Source organism: Sinocyclocheilus grahami, unplaced genomic scaffold (genome assembly GCF_001515645.1).
Source record: "Sinocyclocheilus grahami isolate Dianchi unplaced genomic scaffold, SAMN03320097.WGS_v1.1 scaffold429.1, whole genome shotgun sequence".
NCBI classification, from domain to species: domain Eukaryota; kingdom Metazoa; phylum Chordata; class Actinopteri; order Cypriniformes; family Cyprinidae; genus Sinocyclocheilus; species Sinocyclocheilus grahami.
In genome coordinates this window covers 50121-71095 of record NW_015505608.1, presented here as the reverse complement: position 1 = coordinate 71095, position 20975 = coordinate 50121, and the positions used below count along the sequence as shown (strand labels likewise).

The 20975-nt window shown below is 36.7% G+C and overlaps 2 protein-coding genes across 2 annotated transcripts; both read right to left on the bottom strand.

Moving 5' to 3' along the window:
• Positions 1 to 475: 475 nt before the first annotated feature.
• On the bottom strand, positions 476 to 11754 carry gnl1 (guanine nucleotide binding protein-like 1). The gene is made up of 12 exons (XM_016233369.1): positions 11562 to 11754; positions 7660 to 7813; positions 7406 to 7542; positions 5173 to 5324; positions 4332 to 4403; positions 3894 to 4086; positions 3699 to 3797; positions 3426 to 3608; positions 2768 to 2946; positions 2490 to 2664; positions 2201 to 2341; positions 476 to 1912 (listed from the first exon to the last, which is right to left on the bottom strand). Exons 1-12 carry the CDS (start codon positions 11632 to 11634, stop codon positions 1662 to 1664), a joined length of 1809 nt encoding a protein of 602 aa, XP_016088855.1. The 5' UTR covers positions 11635 to 11754; the 3' UTR covers positions 476 to 1661.
• A 710-nt stretch (positions 11755 to 12464) lies between these two features.
• LOC107551659 (zinc finger protein 384-like) lies at positions 12465 to 20331 on the bottom strand. The gene is made up of 6 exons (XM_016233356.1): positions 20220 to 20331; positions 18506 to 18515; positions 14828 to 14995; positions 14611 to 14689; positions 13611 to 13769; positions 12465 to 13514 (listed from the first exon to the last, which is right to left on the bottom strand). Exons 1-6 carry the CDS (start codon positions 20329 to 20331, stop codon positions 13206 to 13208), a joined length of 837 nt encoding a protein of 278 aa, XP_016088842.1. The 3' UTR covers positions 12465 to 13205.
• Between the last annotated feature and the right edge of the window lie 644 nt (positions 20332 to 20975).

Here is a 20975-nt window from a genome sequence, read left to right as displayed (position 1 = left end):
AGCCTGACTTCAACATGATTTTTCTAGAAAACAAGTGTATGGATAATTAAGTAAATCTAAGTAAGTGAGGATTACACAGCCTATTGCTAGATTGTGTACAACATGTTTTCAGCAGTTCTGATCATGTTGATCATTTAGAGGCCTTAAAAATTTGTGTATCACATATGATACAGAGAGCTTTATAGGGTTAAAGTAGGCATAAAATGAAAATGAACTTTATTTGTTTTGTAAATGCATGTTACAGTATATCTCTAATTTTTCTGCATAATGTCACTCTTTTCCAGTGAGACTTTTTTGTGATTGGTTTATAAGTTGTTAATTTGCTCTTCTAATTCTAGAAAGTATACATTTCCAGTCAAGATGTTACTTTCAATTTATGTATGCCTACATTATACTTTTAATTACATTCTGACATATTGTTTGTAAAGACATTAGTAGCTGTGTCCTCTTGTGCAAGAATAATGATGGCAAAGAGTCAGGGGAACATTTTTATTGCAGAGGGCTGTTTCTGTCAGTATAATAACATTTTAATAAAGAAAGAATAATCCACACACTATCACACCCACACGAACAAAGACACACCCACATGAAATCCCTAAGCAAGGGCATGCAGGACTGGAGGCTGAAAAGCAGGAAACCAGCACCCTTGTATCGGTATCTCTGTTATCATCACTGTTACCTGAGTCCTATAGCAAAAGTGCACAAACTTGAGTTCATCAAAACCAACCCACTCTCTAACAAATGCACTTTTTAGTCCAAAACAACATGACTTCAAAATCTTCGAGTGGCTTGTGTTAGTGTGCATGTACAATGTGTGTTACACAATCTCACTTCTATAACTGGAACACTTCTTTCAGGTTTTTCTGATATCTCTGTAAACTTTGCATAGTCTAGAACATCATTCCCACCACAACTCTAAACAACACCTTCACTCCATTGTCCGCATTATAAACGTATATCTCTGCTCAGAAATTAAAGTATTCAACAATAAAAGACTGCTGGTTGCTTTAAAAAGTGCTTTAAGTGTCCATAACATCTTTTTATCAGAACAATCTTCTAAAGTCAACAGCCTGTCCCTGGCCTCTATCTCTATTCCTCAAACACGGCTGGTTCTGCCCTGCATACAGAGGTTTATGGTACTGAGATTGAGGGTAAAATACATTCACATGGGCAACTCAGTTTGAGGTCAAAGCAGCGACCTTTGACCTCACCTGACCTTTGGCATCACTGCTTTGAGATTGATGATAAATCAGCAATTGTATTCATCAGTGTTTTTTTTTTTTTTACACTAATTGCACCATCACTGGTTGTACAGACATTCCTTCTGCCCTCTCAAAAAGGGAAAAGGCTGCATGCAGGAGGTACAAAAGCTTTCCAAACATTTTGATACATTTCCGGAAGGTACAGAGGCACAGAGAGGCTGAAAAATAGAACACAAAACCAGCAAAAATAGGTAGAATGGGGAGTGTGTTGTCTATACAATGGGCTGTATAAGTACGCAACGAGTCAAATGCTAAATAAATGCGTAGCGTTTAAATTCAAAACTTTATACAGTCCTTTGATTGACACGTTGCAGATTGAAATGAGATGGTCATAAAGAGATCAGTGATAAATAAAGAAACTGGAATGCATGAACGCGGAATGAACATTGATCTCATCCCTCACTCACACTCGTTCTCTCCCAGCACACTGAACATGTTGAGAGTGAGGCCCTTCCTGTCAGCCTTCACGGTATCATCTTCATCATCTCCATCAGCATCCTCATCACCATCGGCATCCCGATCGTTGTCCTCCTCCAGCTCGGAACTGGATTCGCCCTCGTCGTCTTCCCTGTCACCACACTCATCCTCTTCTTCCTTCCTTCCTTGTAGAGCAATGATCTCGGCCAGGTCTGGGTGTGATTCCCATTCATCTGAAGAAACAGTTATTGTATTTAAACATATTGCTATAGCTTCAAAGGTTATTACATGGCAGATACAGATGAAACATTCAACAATATAATAAAGAGTTATAAAACGTTTTTTTGGGGTCCATCTTACAAAACAAGTATTTCCAAGTTTGCCCTATTAAAAATGACATAAAAAATTGGGCAAACCAAAAACATATGTTAGTGCTACAATATTCTGAGGACAGAGAAATTACACATCAAATCTGGTCATGAGTGGCGGGTGACAAGAACGATAGTGGTTTGACCTCTGACCTTTACTCTGAGCATATCCAGGTGGTCGCAGACATAGGCACAGCCGTCCGTCGATGGCCAAACGCAGGAGACTGTTGGCTGCTCGATAGACATCGTTACGGGCCGCCTTAGCAGTTTTATACCCTCTCCTCTCGGCCCAGGCTAAAAAAAAGAAAGAAAAACAGATGTGACTATTGATAAACCAATAAAAACAACTTCAGCTCTCCAATTTCTCCCTCCAGTTGAATATGTGTTAAATATGAATCTTAAATATGAAATGAATGACGCCATATGAAAACAGCACAGGCACCTTCACACACGTCCCATGCTGTCCAGTCCTGTGTTTTGGGGTCTTGTGGAGTTCCTGGGCTGTGGTCAGGATGTGTCAGCTTTAACACAGACAGGAAGTTGGTCCGTTCACACAAGTATCCTACTGAACTGTAAGGCTCCTGCAGCTGGGACACTGGATATATACCAGCCAGGATCTGTTTGAGAAGATAAATAACACACACACACACACACACATAAACAAAACACAGACTGGATGACTTAACTTTCATAAATGATACAGAATCATGCTGGTTTTACCTGTAGCTGCTTGTCCACTTGGGAAGGGAAGACAAGCCCAGGACAATCACACAGTTTAACAGTGGGAGTGAGGTAGTATGTTTGGAAATATTTAGTGTGACCTGGGGTTCGAGACACGCTCACGACCTTCCTGCCGACTAGACTGTTTAGCACTGAAGATTTGCCTACATTAGGAAAACCTGGAGAAAGTGCCAAAAGACTCCATATGAATTTTAAACTAAATAATGAATTTAAATGTACACATCAAGGAGAAGATACTTCAAATAAGATATATGTAACTGATATTGATGTAGAACAACAATACTTGTTCAGTTTTAGCATGAACTGGACATTATGATAATCTTTTCTTCTCTGTTTTGATATATATTAGAGTGAAATTGCTTCTTGAATGGGAAAAAAATGTAGATCGTGACTTGACTTTGTTCATCGTTGTTATTTGCTAAATTCTGCTTTTTCATGCATGTCATGAGAAAATAGATGTTGTAGCGGCAAGGGGGGGGGGCATTTATGTTTTTGATTAAAGATTATGAAGGCACATTAGTTTTTTTTTTTTAATAATGATGTGCACAATTAAATCATTTATATAATAAACACTGCAATATGCCTTAAAAATAGTGTCAGTTTTAATTTCATAGTGACTTTAACCTCAGGTTTTTACCTATGCAGCCCAATGTTAGTACTCCATCTTTATAAAGTTCTTGCGTGGGGCTGTTCATTTCCATGGCAACATCACTATGATGCTCCATCAACACAGATTCCGATCCATCATCAGCTTGATCCCCCTCTGTTCCCACAGCAACAGCATCCCTCTGGATCTTCTTCTCCCAGCTACTCAAATCCACTATAAACAACAACCATCATCATCATCATTTAATACTCCCTTTTGTTTTCCAGTGCTGATATTTTGTTGTCTAGGAGGAAGTTGTCTAACCTCTCCCTGCCGTGATCTCCTGACATGCCCTCATAATGTGAAAAGGTCCTCCAGCCTGATTCCATCCTGCTTTCTTCCTCATCCTCTTCTTCTGTAGAACTGCAGAGAGTACAGATGAAGGTGAAACTTTTATTCTTGTCTATTTTGTTCGGTCATATTATAGATAAAACACTGATACTGGAAAGACTCTCTCACGCGTTCTATAGGGTTGTCCTGGGTGCGAGGTGAAGCAGACACAGTGCAGGTGTGGGAACTGTTTAGTCAGGTAGTGTTTCCATGCCAAAACCAGCGGGGCGGGACACAAGTCCACCTTATTGAGCACCAGGATGATGTACTTCTTTAACTCACCAGTGATGTAGTGATACAGAGCAGGAGAAAAGTGCAGCACCTGCAGACAGAGTGATAATGTTTGCTTGTACTGAATGGCAAAGATGCTACACTGTGTCTTCCACACCATCCTTCTTTTGCTCAAAATGTATAACGCAATATAATCTCTGGCCCCACCTAGTGGAGATTTTATTACTTCAGTTTGCATAATTTGACACTCCCACATTTAGAGTAATGCCTATGCAATTTTGATGATCTTTTGAAAACTGCTAAAAGTTTCAACAGGCGTCACCATCGCACACTCACTGTGTGTCTGATATCCACTATGAGGAGAATGACATCAGACATCTCCATTACTCTCCAAAGCTGCCTCCATGTCTGAGAAAGAAAGAGAAGTCAGTCGGTCAGTAGTAGAAAAGAAAAAAACAAAAAGTGAATTTTTATACATAGTTGTTATTCAGGCTGTCTGAATTTCCGTAATGAACCCTTAATCTGTTATTCACATTCTTTCGGATTAGCCAATTTATTTGTAGTCCTTTGGCCCACGTTAGGTCAAATAAAATAATGATTTGAGAGGTTTGTGGCTCAGGCATTTTATGGTCTTCTTTGCTACATGAATCCAAAACTATCTGACAATTGGAGACTGTTAAAAACAATGAATTCACTGTGATCCAATGCTCTGCTCAGCTAAGTGGTTGAAACATTTAGATGCACATTTATGAGTTCTTAGAAACAAAGCTTGTTTGTCTTAAAATGATCTGCACAATATTGCTGTGTTTCTGTTGTCTGAAGGCTTTTAAAAACAAATAAGGAATCATAAAACCTCTTTTAATAAACCAAATATACATACTAATTAGCGTTATACATTTTAACTGTTGAAAAAGTGTTGCTCCTTTAGCACTAAGCAAACACAACAGTTTTATGTGTCACATAGCTTGAGAAAAGCAACGGCTCATAAACCAGTGAATTTGAACACTTAACAGTGTTTGCCTCCAGCACTGTCTGGCCAAACAGATGCTCAAGCGCAATAAAAAAAAAGAAGCTATTTCATTACAGCTATTGACTCAGCAGCAATCAAATTCTGGTTGCTGATAAAAATTATTTTTTAAAGTACTTGTGTGGTGTTTTCAAACAGAACATGCCTCACCTCGAGATTGTGCTCAAAGTGGCTGAGGGTACCGGGTGGGTTTTTGGAGTTAAGAGCCTCCAGATACTCCAGAAATGACTTTTCCTCTTTCCGCAGCAATTCCTCTCGCCGCATGTTGTAATGCCATGAGGGCCGGCGTGGGAAATCCAGGCCTGTTATTAGACAAAATGAAAATGAAGGCTTAACAACATGGACCAAAACCAATATCACAATAAAATTCAAAATATAGTTATTTTTGCTGGTAATTTGATGGCAAAATGGGTAACAGGTTTGGGGTCAGTTTGATCATTATTAAATGAATACTTTTATCCAGCAAAGATGCATTAAATAGATGGGCAGCTGTGGCCTAATGGTTAGAGAGAGATGGCTGCCCACTGCTCCGGGTGTGTGTTCATGGTGTGTGTGTGTGTGTGTGTGTGTGCACTTGGATGGGTAAAATGCAGAGCACAAATTCCAAGTATGGGAATCATACTTGGTTACACATCACGTCACTATTAGTCTTTTTTTTTTAATAGATCAAAATGATAATACAGACATTTACAAATAAATGCTGTTCTTTTGAATTCTTTTTACGTTTATATTTATACAAAATCCTGAAAAACATGATTTTTATAAAAATATTAAGCAATATTAAAATGTTTTAAATGTTTTTATAAAAATAAATTTTTTGAGCACCAAATCAGCATATTAGATTGATTTATGAAGGATCATGTGACACTGAAGCCTATAGTTATGGCTGCTGAAAATTCAGCTTTTGCCTTAACAGGAATATTACACTTTAAAAATATATTAAAGGGGCCATATGATGCGATTTCTATTTTTCCTTTTCTTTAGTGTGTTATGTAGCTATTTGTGCATGTATAAGATCTGCAGAGTTACAAAGCTCAAAGTCTCCCACAAAAGGATTTATTCTGTCTAAAAGAGAAGGCTGATCCAGACTGGGCTAAAACGCCTCATTCAAACACGCTCCCACGCAAAAGCACTTTATTTGGCCTTCCGGAAGTAGATGCAATGAGGAATCATTGGTTAAGATTTATTTACAACAGAATAGCACAACCCAGATGTTCGAATTTGTGCAACGCATTTTATGGACGACAGTGAACCCGAGTAGCCTACACAGCTGGCTGTGCAAAGGCTATTTCTAAAAAAATGGGTCAGTTGCGACTTTGCTATGACAATCTGGCGCTTATTCTGAATCAGCTACTGTAAGTATGTTTTTAAGTATTTGCTATTGACTGTTCAAATACGGAGTTTTGCCCCGTGTAGAGTGTCACGTTGTGTGTGTGTGTGTGTGTGTGTGCGTGAGAGACACAGTGAGAGGTCACATCACAGTGGAGTCAGCTTTCTTAATCGCGGCTTGTGTACTGCAAATACATACGAGCATCATCACTGTGTCTGTCACGCGACTCTGTTCCCCTTTCGGGCTTGAACTGATGGTAAAACTAAGGACATTATTTACTGTCTTTACATTTATGTTGAAAGCTGAAGCTCGCGATTATGGTAAGGGACGTTACATTTCCGATGCATGTTTGTGGTGTTCGGCCAATCACGATGCACTGGGTCAGCTGGCCAATCAGAGCAGACTGTGCTTGTCAAGGGAGGGGGCTTTGTTGAAAACCACGTGTTCGAGAGAGGCGGGGCATAGAGGACCTACAATAATGTACAGTATTTGAAAAATAATGTGTTTTTTGAACATTAAAGTATGTCAACATATTGTGTTACACCAAATACACAAAATAATGATCTTTAAAATAGCATAAAATAGAAAAAAAAAGTTATTTTAAATTGGAATAATATTTCACAAAATTACAAAGTTCTCTGTATTTTTAATCAAATGCAATCTTGGTGAGCATATAATACTTATTTAAGAAACATAAAAAAAACTGTATCGACGGCAAAAATTTTGAACAGTAGTCTGTGTATTTAGTGTTTGATTTTTCAATTGTTTAGGCAAAAGTGCACAGAATTTGAAAATATCGCAAACATCTCTCTCTTTTACAGCAAATGGATGTAAACAGATGCAGCATTTTTGACAAGTCATTGACTCATCTATTTGACAGAAAAGTCACACTATGCACTCTTTCTTTCTTTTTTGTCACAGATGCTGCTACATCTGATGGTGTAATTGTGAAGGTGACATTTCAGCTAGTTTTGTGAAAACAATTCTCTCAAATGCAAAGTTTATTATCATAACACTCTGTCACCACTTTATGTTACACAGTAGCATAAATACCTTTCTCTTCTGGGTAGATCTGGGTCATATCAATCTCTAGTTGCTTTTCTGCCACCGGCTTCAGGATTTTCTCCATCGCTATTTTCTTCCTCTTCTCCACTTCCTCCTTGCTCTCCTTCTCATAGTGCAGACGGAATCTGCAAAACAAGCCATTATAAGATTAACAAACAGGACGATACATGTCCCTGCCAAAATATCTCATGTTGAATTAATTAATCAAGCCTGGACTGACCGTTTCACCTGTCCTGACTCACCTGTTGGGGTCATATCTGCCATCTCTGGTGCCAGGCTGATGATTGATCCTCTTGATGTCTGTCGTCTCGCTGTCTGATGTATCCGACTGTCTGTCTCTGCCAGGTCCTCTCTCCACACTGGCATTTCGGCTACTGTGACTCGAACCGGTTTCTCCTGCACACACACACATTCAGAAACTTTAAAGAGTGGTTTCTGTCTAAAACATGACTCAGCAAAGTAATGATTCCTGAATGTTTTTTCTTCTGTTTGTTTATTTTAGAATTATACACTATTTACTGTGAAAAACATCCTGTACTTCCAATCCAGAGTTTCTGCAGGTTTTATGAAGTTAAATTTAAGACCAAGTAAAGAAAATGTAAAGAATAAATCAAAATGTAAATGAAAACTTCTTAGCAATGCTTCAAAGTTTGAAAATATAACTTCCAATAGATCTCCATTACTTATTAATTCATTTGACGAATAAAAATAGCTACAACCATTTCTGTACCTTCTGATCACATTGCAATAAATTGATGTCCTTCCTCTGTATTTCTGTCTTGTTTTCCAGTGCAAATCTAATCTAAGAATCTAAAGATTCTTAAATGAAGATACAATGGGTATGAAAAAAAATTTAATATTCCACTATAAGATGTTTGTTCTTGTTTTAAGCATAAACGCAATCAATTTTGTTAACTTTTTCAAAAAACAAGACTTCACGTTAAATTTGCAACTCACGTAAATATATCTTAAAAATCTTTAAGTAAACGTTAGAACTTTTAAGTACATATATGTATAAATATATATAAAATCGTCGATTTTATTCGACTATTCGATTTTTTAAAATCCTCGACTTCATTTTGCTCGCGTCGACTAACCGGCAAAATACAGGAAGTTGCGCATTTCACAGACGAGAATCCATAAAACACATTATTAGACTGTTTCCCAAGGCTGCATGATATATTAAACCCATTAAGCATAATTGTGAATTCACAAACGCTACAATTTAATTAAATAATTATATGCGATGCAGTTCTAATACAGTATGCTCTTTAATTATTTACATGCGTGTAGGTTAAGTATGTGCGTCACACAGCGGCTCCGTTCACAGTAGTTCCACAGGAACTGTTATCATTTACATGTGTGGAGCGCCTCAAACTCCATCTCTGCATGTTGTTGTGAGTTTGGGTTTATTATAACTTTCATCTGGGAATGCAACGAGCACCATTTCATCAGATTTGTAAGGTAAATTATTTATAAATCTACGCAAACTCAGGAGAATGCATCGCGGTTTCAAAATAAAAGCTCAAACCCTCACTCTGAGTTTACACTTTTTGATGTCCACATATTCTTTTAATTTCAGTGGCTATAGCATTTCTGTCCTAAAGAAATGGACACATATTAAAGATTAAGTGGACATTTGAATTAAATGGTGCTTGGTCAATATTAAACAAGTATTAGATCGCACAGCAATGTGTAAAAACAATCGTCAGGCCGTTGGCGCCCTCTGCAGGCCTTTGTTGTAATGCGTAATGTACATTAGCTCTATTGTTTATAATACATTATGTATTTTAACAGTTTTGTTAAAGAAAACCATATGATTTCTTGCTTTTGATACTTTATTTGAACTAATTATTATTGCCTCATTGCTATTATATATGTATTTTAAGTCATTTTAAAGGCTATTGTTCACTTACATCTATTTTTATTACCACAAAAAATATATATTATAATTATAGGGCCCTATGAAATCCATTTATTTCCAAATTCAGTTTTTTTCCCCATTTTCTATACTCCGTTTTAATGGTTAAATAGAATTGTATTAATTAAAAAACCTGTCTAATTAATTTAGTTTTACACTTTTATCTTTACCAAATTCTGTTTTCCATTATTTTCTGGATTCCATTTGATTGGTTCCATTAAATTTTGCGTAATAAAAACTTTTTTTTCCAGAAATACTGCACATTTACATTTTTCTCCTAAATAAATTCTGGTAAATAACATTTCTGGTAAATACTACTTTAAAAAGTGTTTTTTGATTATAATTGTATTATTAGTAGACTAGAACATGTGGATATGTTATGAGATGGAAACTTGCTTCTTGCACTCTCTGTTGCACTTTACTTTTGCTTTAAAAAAGGATTTCATAGAAATTTGGATTTCATTTGGTTTAATAAAATATAAGTAAAATTGTTGATTTTTGTGGGAAATTAATCGTTTAGATTAATCGATAAATTAGTTTCCTCAGTGTGAAAAGATGGATCTCAAAATCATACAGTCACTTTTGGAAAAGGTTCAAATATGCACAAGATGCTGGAAAACCAAAGAATCTGGGGGATTTTTCTGAAGAACAGCAGGCAGTTGAACTGCTCAGGACCAACGCAGGACTCATGAACAACTATCACTAAACAGAAAAACAGTTATGGATCATCTGGGAAATGAAACAAAGTATTAAGATTTATTATTACCATTTATTACCATTATATATATATATAATACATATACCTATATATATAAAAATATATACAGGGTATATATGAACATCGGTTATGTGAAATAGCTTATTCAGGACAGTAATAAATAAAAAATAACATGCAATTTTCATGAGCTCTCTTATTTTTGTTAATTTTCACATATTTGCATATTCTGCAAAGGGTATATAAACTTATGAACACAACTGTATATATGTATGTATGTATGTATGTATATAATATATATTAGTGCTGTCAAACAATTAATCCAGATTAATCTCATCCAAAATAAAAGTTTTTGTTCACATAATATATATATATATATATACACATATATATGTGTGTGTGTGTACTGTGTATATTTATTATGTATATATAAATACACACACATACAGTAGATATTTTTACATTTACATATATATATTCATATAATTTGTATTATAGACCTATATAAATATTTTTTATATAAACAACACTTTTTTTCTTAAATATATATACATGCTGGTGTGTGTAGTTACATTATACATAAATATAAAAAGTACAATCATATGTTATGTAAACAAAAACTTTTATTTTGGATGGGATTAATCCTTTGACAGCACTATATATATATATATATATATATATAGCAGTGTATGCAATATTTAATGCCATGACTTGATGAAATTAAGACTTCTGCTCTGATTTAAGACCTTTTAAGGCTTTAATTTGTGAAAGCACCTTCAGAATCCAGTCATAACCCTCCATAATTAACACTTTGTTGCCATTAGTAGTTCTTATGAGAATAGTGCAGTGTGCTTTACACTGATGGCATGATTATGAAATGATTAACTAGTTCATCTGCACCGGTTTTAATTGACCAGAACACTTACAGAACTGCAGGCGAACAGCAGTGTGTATTGATCGCTTGGTTTTTGTGTTACGTAACTTCACGCTGAGTCTGCGCACTTATATACCGCATAACACAAACGCCGACTACAGCAAAACACTTGTTGCTCTAAATGCGTATCATAATCACCTCCTTTCACAGATGACAAATCACAATCGAAATTTAGTCTATATAGAAACATAACTGCTGGGGTGTGTGTCGTTCGAACTGTCAGGAGCAGAGTTGTTTACTGCACACAACCACCATATCAAGCTCACTTATGATGCATGTATACTGTTGCTTGGCGTGAAATTCGGCGTTACTTCTTGTTTGCAACCCACACATAAAAACGACAGCAACGCGCTGCTTTGAGCCTGTCAAGTTTGGTTACAACTTAGCACAACAAACTTAGCAAACAAAGTAGTTGCAGAAGCGTAGTAGCTCAATGAATGCTCTAATATGGGGGAACCGGTTTACATTACTACACACTAAAATATAAATCATAAAACAATGCGTCACGTGGCTAATGTGCGAGCGCGTTCAGCTCGCGGCGCGCTAACTCAGCTAAGCTAGTTAAGTTACCCACCTCTCTTTTTCTCGCGTTTCACCTGGAGCTGCTTCTTTTTCTGTTTGTTACTAAAAGGCTTTTTGCGTGGCATGTTCGCCTTAGTCAAAAGAAGACAATAGAGAGAATGCGCGAGGACGTATCCTCCTTGTACGCTTACTATTTACATTCGTGAAGTTTCTCCGTTACTCGCGTGGACTTTTCTGTGACCCCGCCCACTGACGGGGTGGACGCTACCAGAGCTGTAGAGAGCTATGGCTCTGGACGCTACCATTATAGTCTTCAAGGATTCAACACTAGGAGTCAGAAGTACATTCGATCGACAATGTTCAATTGCTCTCTGTTCTTTTACTACCTCTGTTCACTTCATGCGACTACTGTTTACTAAAGTCAAACGATAAAGCAGTAAGTAATTTTGACCCCCATATTTTTGACTAGTGGTGCAGTCTGTCACAGAAATGAAACTATTATACAATGGAATGTTAGAAACACCATTATTTGTCTTAAATGTAACAATAATTAACCACAAATAAATCTGAAAGTATATACAAAGTTAAGCACAAATAATTAATTACATTGTTTCTTTGACGTCTGACAAACAACTGTTAAACATGAAATCATGAGGGATTTTACAAATCTTATTTAGAAAAGTTCAGAATCTACAAACCACAAAGAAAGTAACTCTATTGTCTAAACCGACGAGGGTCCTTGTTGGTTATGGAGGAATAATAATAAAAAAAACATTAATAATGATATTCTATATTCTTACTTAATGATTTAGTTATTAGAAACGACAATACTACCCGTTAATGCCATAAATAATTTTTTAAAAATTGAAAAACCCAGGTTGACAGAGTTAACAGACAGATTATAAAACAGATTATCACAAGGAGGCACATTAGAAGCAATCATTTCGGTTTTTAAATCTTGTTTTAAAGGATTAATGCACACTAATCTGATTTTATTAATGCCTAGAGGTTGTTGCATGTTTACAGTTATTTTGATAACTGTAGTTACAATAGAATATTATATATTCTATTAATGTAATAATGTAAAATTTCGTCATCTGCAAATGGAAATACTAAACAGGATAATTTTTCAAGAAAAACACCATCTCATTAGATATTTGCCATCGACATTAGTTGACACACACATCTATAACTGTTGTCCTTTTTTCATTCACACACAATACATCTTTTAACCATATATACGTGCTTTTTAACGTATGTAACTGCAAACAAATTTCCCTTTTTAAAAGCAAAAACAGAACAACAATTCCCATACATAATGTGCAAGACACAATATTTCCGTTCTCATTGACAGTAACAATATTGATGTTGACAGTGCAGTGATCGTACCAAAAACTACAGACGCAGACAATCAAACAAACAAGATAAACTAGAAATTTCAGCAACAGACTTGAGATATGAGCTGGGTACCCACTGAAACAGCAACAGTCTTCAAGGAAGCTTTTGGGGAGGGAGATCAGGATTATAAAAAAATACAAAAGTCTATTTTCTTCGATTTTGTCCAATTAAATCCACTTGCTCCTTTATACAAATAAAACGTTATCGAGTAAGAAAAGTCATTCTATATCCACAGCTCTGTGTGGATCTCATCGATTGCAAAAGTTTTTTCCTAACCTCCAAAGTTTCATGGGATTCCTCATGAGTTTAGGTGTCCCACCTGTATGGCAGAAGCCTCCACAGTGATGCAGAGGTCTTTGTGAGGGGAAATGTCAGATATACAGACAGTTTTATACTGCACATCTGCAGAAGGTACTGACTTGTATTGGTTCAAGTCGAATATGCACGGCTGGATGAAGGCATTGTTCCTCTCGGCTTGGCTTTGCCCGTCTCCATCCGAGCTACTTCCTCCTGTGTGACCGGAGCTGTGATTCTGTTGGTTTGATCCGGGTGGAGACGGAAGCATATCTGGGGTGTGTTTTCGCATGTGCTTCATCAGATATGTTTCCTACAGACAAGAGAAAGATACATATTAGGATCATTTTAAAAAATAATTGGAAATGCTGCTCATTTATGGTGAGAGATTGGGCGCTGATGTTTGTACCGAGGTATATGTGTGGTTGCATAAACCACAGGAGTAGAGTTTGTCGTGTTTGACCGTGTGAGTGGACAGATGAACCTCCAGGCTGCCTGCGTCTACATAACCACGGTTACAGTGGTGACACTTATACGGTTTGTCCTTGTTGTGCTGATGCCGATGAGACTGTAAAAGATTGAGAGAAATATTAAAGTGACAGTTTACCCCCCAAAAAATCATAATTTACTCACAACATGTTGCTCCAAACTTGTCCAAATCAGAGCTGCTCGTTTGCAAACGATGAAAGTGGATGGGAAGCAAGGGTTGTCAAGCTCCAAACAGTATCATAAAACCATCATAAAACAACCCATAAGACTTGGGTGCTTGTTTTAAGTGTTTTGAAGGTGTACAATAGTTTAGCGTAAGGAACAGGCAAAAATGTATGTTACTATTGACTGAAAATGTTGCTTGACTGCTGGAGGAGGGTTCTGCCAAATTCAAGAATTGAAAAAGAAGAACTGAAGAAGAATCGAAGAATTGGCTCCCTTTTCAATTCATGAATGTGAATATAAATTGAATTGGCTACATCCCGCAGGAAGTAATACTGGAATCTGAAAATGAATGACAGAAAGATCTATCTATTCATCTATATATACTACTGTTTAAAAGTTTGGGGTCAGCTTTGTCGAACCAACATTCAAAGTTTGAAAAACGGTCTAATGAACTTGGCTTTTCTAGGTGAAAAATCAATTTCTTTGAATTTCAATTCATTCATTTGAATTTTCCTTTCTTGTATAGAAACTAAAATTGCAATTCTGCACACTAAAGATAAAAGGGAATTCTACTTCAAGAACTGAATTGCACATCCTTTACTCAGTCACCCTTTACCTTCAATTCATGGAAAAAACATACAGTTTTTGAAAGACATTATTCCTTAAAGCAAAACTTAGGAAATTAATATTCTAAATAAAAATAACACTTAAAAAATTGCCTTTATATATTTAAATACAGAAACAGAGTATGTCACCTGTAGGTTAGAAAGCTGAGTGAAAGACTTCTCACAACCAGGATATGAACATTTGTATGGCCTATCTCCTGTGTGGATCCTGAACAGGCACAAAATGTCAAAAGATAAGAAATTAATGGAAAACTCAACTGAATAATAAAGCAGGTGCAAACACAAATAAAAAAGAAAACATGAATGAAAAAGCACAACTGAAAAGAAAACACATTCTGTGTGGTACCTGTGGTGTTGCTGCAAGTGACTGAGCTGTCTGAAGGTTTTCTGGCAGTAGTTACAGGTGTAAGGTTTGACTCCTGTGTGTATTCGTACATGCTGAACAAGGTAGCTTGTGTTGGCAAATGATTTCGTGCAGTGAGGACACTTGTGAGGTTTGGATTCTGTGTGGTTTCTGCAAAGAAGGAAAGACCAACTTACTTATCCAGGGGCTCATTCAATAATTTACACACACTACACAAATATTTGACATGACAATATTCTTCATTTCTATACTCACTCTGCTGACCTTTCTTAGGTGGTCCCTATCAGTACCGCCAACAATTGTCAAAAGTGTGCAGTGTATTTCAAATACATTTGGAAGTGGTGTGGAAGGTGCTTGAATGAGGTCAGAGAAAGGGCAGATCCATTTCTCAAAAAAACATTTGCACTAAATCCTCACAGGAACACTGTGAGCAGCAGAGCCCAATCCCATGTCCAAGTGTGATCAGAAGTGGACGAAACCTTTATGTGACCTCTATTTCAGAGCGGAGCAGAACCTCATAAAACTTCAACACAGTTATGGGACGATAATGTAGAGTCAAAGAGAACTGGGCTTTCACTGACAGCTGCAATTTCAGTTCAATCCTTCAGTCGGTGTGTGTGTGTGTGTGTGTGTGTGTGTGTGTGTGTGTGTAAAGCTCCACAGTGTGGAGTAAAAGTTTAAGTAGTCCGCAGTAATAAAAAGTGTGCCAGAGGAGAAATAAATTAAACAAATAGAGAAAGAAATGAAAGGGAAATATAGAAAAAAACATAAAATGTTATTTCTTTCATTCTTTGAAACCTGAGAAGTTTTAGTTTCTTCTAACAATTTTTTCTCCAGTACATCAGCGAGACATTTAATGTGCAATCTGCCCACTACACATGGTGACATCAGCTGCACCATTATAAAGACTGTGGTATATAATTACACAGTCCATTACACATAAACTTACATATAAGCACACTATCATCAGAGTATGTTGCTATAGCAACAAGCAAGAGAGGATGAGGCCCTGATGTCAACCTTTCCAATGTGACCGCAGAATGTCTCAGAGGGCGGACACCCAGAACACGTGTTTGCGTTCAAAAACTGCTAGATGGAGCACAACTGAAAGCAAAATGCGGAGGTCACAAGAAGCACTTTAACCACGCAGGCTTTTTGTCGGTTATTCATAAAGTGGGCTGAAAACACTGTCAGCTACCGCTTTGGAAATTGGGGAAAAATTTTTGAATAATCTCTCTGACACTGGCATTAGGCCTTTAAGAAAATAATGCTGCAGAAAAACATTTCCAAGTTCCAAGATTTGTCAAGCACTTTTTACATTACATATTCTAAATCAACGTGTTAAATTATTATCATTATTAATGTGTTAAACACATACGTAGTAAATATTTTAAGTCAACATGTTAACTTTGACAGCCCTACAAATACATTATGTGAAATATTTGTCTTTTCTCTCCAATTTTTCTGCACACTCACTTGCGGCCCACAATACTGCAATACTGGTCTTAGTACCAATAATTGTAATGTTTATTCATATAATGTTCTAAAGACCAGGATCCAATAACCTCCAGGTGGCTGCAAATAGGAGTGTGAAAAATAATTTTGAGCAATAATTCTGTGTGGTTTCTGCAAAGAAGGAAAGACCAACGTACTTATCCAGGGGCTCATTCAATAATTTACACACACTACACAAATATTTGACATGACAATATTCTTCATTTCTATACTCACTCTGCTGACCTTTCTTAGGTGGTCCCTATCAGTACCGCCAACAATTGTCAAAAGTGTGCAGTGTATTTCAAATACATTTGGAAGTGGTGTGGAAGGTGCTTGAATGAGGTCAGAGAAAGGGCAGATCCATTTCTCAAAAAAACATTTGCACTAAATCCTCACAGGAACTCTGTGGGCAGCAGAGCCCAATCCCATGTACAAGTGTGATCAGGAATGGGCGAAACCTTTATGTGACCTCTATTTCAGAGTGGGGCCGAACCTCATAAAACCACTACACAGTTATGGGACGATAATGTAGAGTCAAAGAGAGCTGGGCTTTCACTGACAGCTGCAATTTCAGTTCAATCCTTCAGTCGGTGTGTGTGTGTGTGTGTGTGTGTGTGTGTGTGTGTGTGTAAAGCTCCACAGTGTGGAGTAAAAGTTTAAGTAGTCCGCAGTAATAAAAAGTGTGCCAGAGGAGAAATAAATTAAACAAATAGAGAAAGAAATGAAAGGGAAATATAGAAAAAAACATAAAATGTTATTTCTTTCATTCTTTGAAACCTGAGAAGTTTTAGTTTCTTCTAACAATTTATATGAGATGAGGATATGACTGCAGCTGGCAATGAGGCCCAAACCAGCACATCCACTGCAAGAAGGCTTCGGCTTTTAAATTTTACTCAACATTATTTTATTTATCCATTATACTGAAGAGACCTTTTATTTTTGTAATTTTGAGGTGTTAAAAAATCAATGTGATTGCTCTCCTCACAAATCAACTCTTTCTTGTTTTTGTTTCATGCTCTCTGTGCCTTGCCCTGGACTTTTATGTCACTTCCTGTCTCAGTTTTTGACTGGCGTGTCTCTTTGACTAGTGCATCTTTGAGCCTATATTTAGTATAAGTAAAATACTTAAGTACTGTTAAATTCAGATACTCTAAGACTTTTACTCAAGTTGTTTTGGAATTGGTGACTTGTAACATGTAGTGGAGAAATTTTCACTGTAACGTATCTGTACTTTTACTCAAGTATGGTTTTTAGGTACTCTTTACACCTCTGAGTTAACCCAACTATGTCGACTTCCGCTGCTGCAAAACCCGGAAATGTGAAAAGGGTCCATATCCCGTTCCTGACGTCCATTCAGAACAGCACCGTTCCTGACGTCCATTCAGAACAGCATATCTGCGCTTTATTCTTATTGACCACCGGTACAGCCTGCACTCGGACTGTTATGCACGCGCTGCACGCATGCTTTCTGCGTCACGTATACTCTAAGACTTTTACTCAAGTTGTTTTGGAATTGGTGACTTGTAACATGTAGTGGAGAAATTTTCACTGTAACGTATCTGTACTTTTACTCAAGTATGGTTTTTAGGTACTCTTTACACCTCTGAGTTAACCCAACTATGACGACTTCCGCTGCTGCAAAACCCGGAAATGTGAAAAGGGTCCATATCCCGTTCCTGACGTCCATTCAGAACAGCACATCTGCGCTTTATTCTTATTGACCACCGGTACAGCCTGCACTCGGACTGTTATGCACGCGCTGCACGCATGCTTTCTGCGTCACGTGTTTTATTTGCGAGGTCTGTGCGCAGCATGTGCATAACGATGCTCAGAGCAGGCTGTACCGGTGGTAAATATACGGCCCTCAGACAGAACAGGCAGGTTGTCGATGAGTGACAGAGCAGAATAAGGATGTGCTGTCCTTTTAAGGACGTACAACTCTGTTTTGTTTATATTTTGCTTAGCCTATAATTTTAAATGAAAGATGTCATTTATTTTTCTCTGCGACACTTTTTCTACTGTGTTAACAGAAAAATGTCAAACTAATTTAATATTTTGACAAGACGAATAAAAATAGCGAATAAGCTATTTTTGTACAACCTACATTTGTATTAGTTTTTTCTCTCTGCAACACTTTTTAATATTGTGTTGTAAATGTTAAACAAATTGTATCCTGACAAGAGGAATAAAAAGACATACAATTTTAGTACATTTTTATTTTCTCTGACACTTTTTTCCCTACTGTGTTGCATAAAATATTAAACACATTTTGTGTCTTAAGATAATTCATATAAATTCAAGTCAAAGTCAATAAATTCAAGACTCTTGACAAGACTAATAAAATAACATACAATTTTGTGCAGACTACACTTTTATTTGTCAGCCTATCTCTTTCTTTCAGTAGCGGAAATTTAAATGTGAGATTCTGGAAACGAAATCTAAATTTAGCGGGAACTGTCGGGTCGGGAAGAAAATGATTCTAAGCGGATAGCGGGAGCGGGTGGGTGCGGAATAGAACCTTGCAGGAGTGGGACTAAAAAAAATAGTCCCGCGCACTGTGCACAGACCTCTAGTTCGTATCCCGACTCGAGGACCTTTCCTGATCCCAGCCTCCTTTTCTCTCTCCCACTTTGTTTTCTGTCAGTTCTGATCTGTCCTATCATAATAAAGGCAAAAATGCCAAAAATAAATCTTTAAAATGGTTTCTCTTTATGCTAAGCTCATAGTCACCCCACTCACAACTGCTGCTTCTGTTTATTTTTTTTCTCTGGAAAGAACTGCATTTATTTAGCCTCAGAATGTCTTTACAAGCACATCAAACAGCGCTAGGCGCGAGTCAAACGAGTGCGGAAAAGGTACAGGTGATGAGGAGCTTCAGTAAAACAACAGTGAACTACGGTCAGATGAGATGTTGTCAGGCCATATGTCAGTAAAAAGGAATTTTCCTGTCCTGTCAACCATTATACTTTGCTGGTAGCCTGTATGATTTTATATTAAAGTGTGAATGAAACTACAAGCATGCATGTCAGATCCGCGTCACGTTCAGCAGCGGCAGCTCTTAAAGTAATAGCATCCAAATAACCTAATAACCCAGCTGCTGTGGTGTCTGTTAATCAAAGAACAAAAAAAAGAGGAAATAAATAACTTTTGTAGCTTTAAGGATTCATCTATATTTAGAATTCAGTGTTTAATAATTATTCAATTTCTGTATATTTCCTACTTGCTGAAGGGCACAGGTAAATATGACATTTATTATATTGGGTTTATGTGAAGATTGTTTTAAGTTCACTTAAATTAGAAGTTGTTCTTTTTTAAAGTCTAATAAATGTTAAGATTGATAGCTCTCAATTAAACTGTAATGTTGAATGGCTTATAGTCAGTCACTGGTTAAATATTAGGGGAAAAAATGACAATTTAATAGAGACATCAGTAGTATTGGTATCAGTGATACTCACCTGGATTCCGGATTCAATTAAACAAATAAAAAATATACTGTATGTTGTCTCTAGATTAATTTGAAAATTGAATGTGAAATTATTGGAATATAAAAGTATATTTAAAACTTTATTGTTAGGTGGGCTTAATCACGATTCATTTCAGAAAAAAATGTGCGATTTATTAGTTAATTTTTTTGAATCGATTGACAGCACTAATTTATAATTATTGATTTAAATTTGTTTGTTTGTCTGTCTTATGGTATTGAACTCTAATATTAGCTATTTATTGGCTTTGTCATATTTGAAAATAAATATCATCCTGTCAAGATCGGACAGAATTGTAATACTGCTGCATCCATACACTGCACAACACTGGACAAAAGTTGAGCAAATCTCAAAATAAATATCCATTATTTATATTATACATTATATTGTTGTACCGCTATGGATGCGGATGTGCTGGGCCAGGTAGCTGGTGTTAGCGAAGGATTTGGAGCAGTGCGGACACTGGTGAGCTTTCACCTCCGTGTGCGACTTGGAGTGCAGCTGCATGTCTGATTTATTGCAGAACGTCAAACCACACATCCGGCACCTACAGAAAGTAAAAAACACACACACACACACCAAGAGGACAGAGGGATGAGAGAAAAGGAAAATATGGGAGAAAACAAAGTACAAATGGAAACGGGACAAAGAGAAAAGGAAAGTTACAAGCCTGGTCCATCAATAGTGAAAGGAGAAACATGAGACACGACAAACAGGCGAGAAAGAGACAACATAAGGAGGGTGAGAGACGAAGAGGTCAACAGAGAACGATCCAGAAGGAAATTGTAGACTCTAGGCTCCAGAAAAGAAAAACGAGAGGGAGAAGCGAGAAACGCAAGTGCAGATGGGCAATGAATGAGCGACAAAGGGGATGACAGGCAAGTGCTATGACAAGTCTCAGTTATTCTAACGCAGTACACATAGCAAGGTTTTTTTATAATAAATAAAAAGAAACCAAGTAGATAGAATAGAAAAAGAATAGAGAACGCTAATGTTAGAGGGTCATTATTTATAATAAATAAAAATAAAACAAGTAGTTCGAATAAAAATAGAATTGAGAGTGCAAGTGTTAGAGGGTGAAGTTTTTAAAAAATAAATAAAAAGAAAACAAGCAGATAAAATAGAAATAAAATAGAAATAGAATGCTTGTA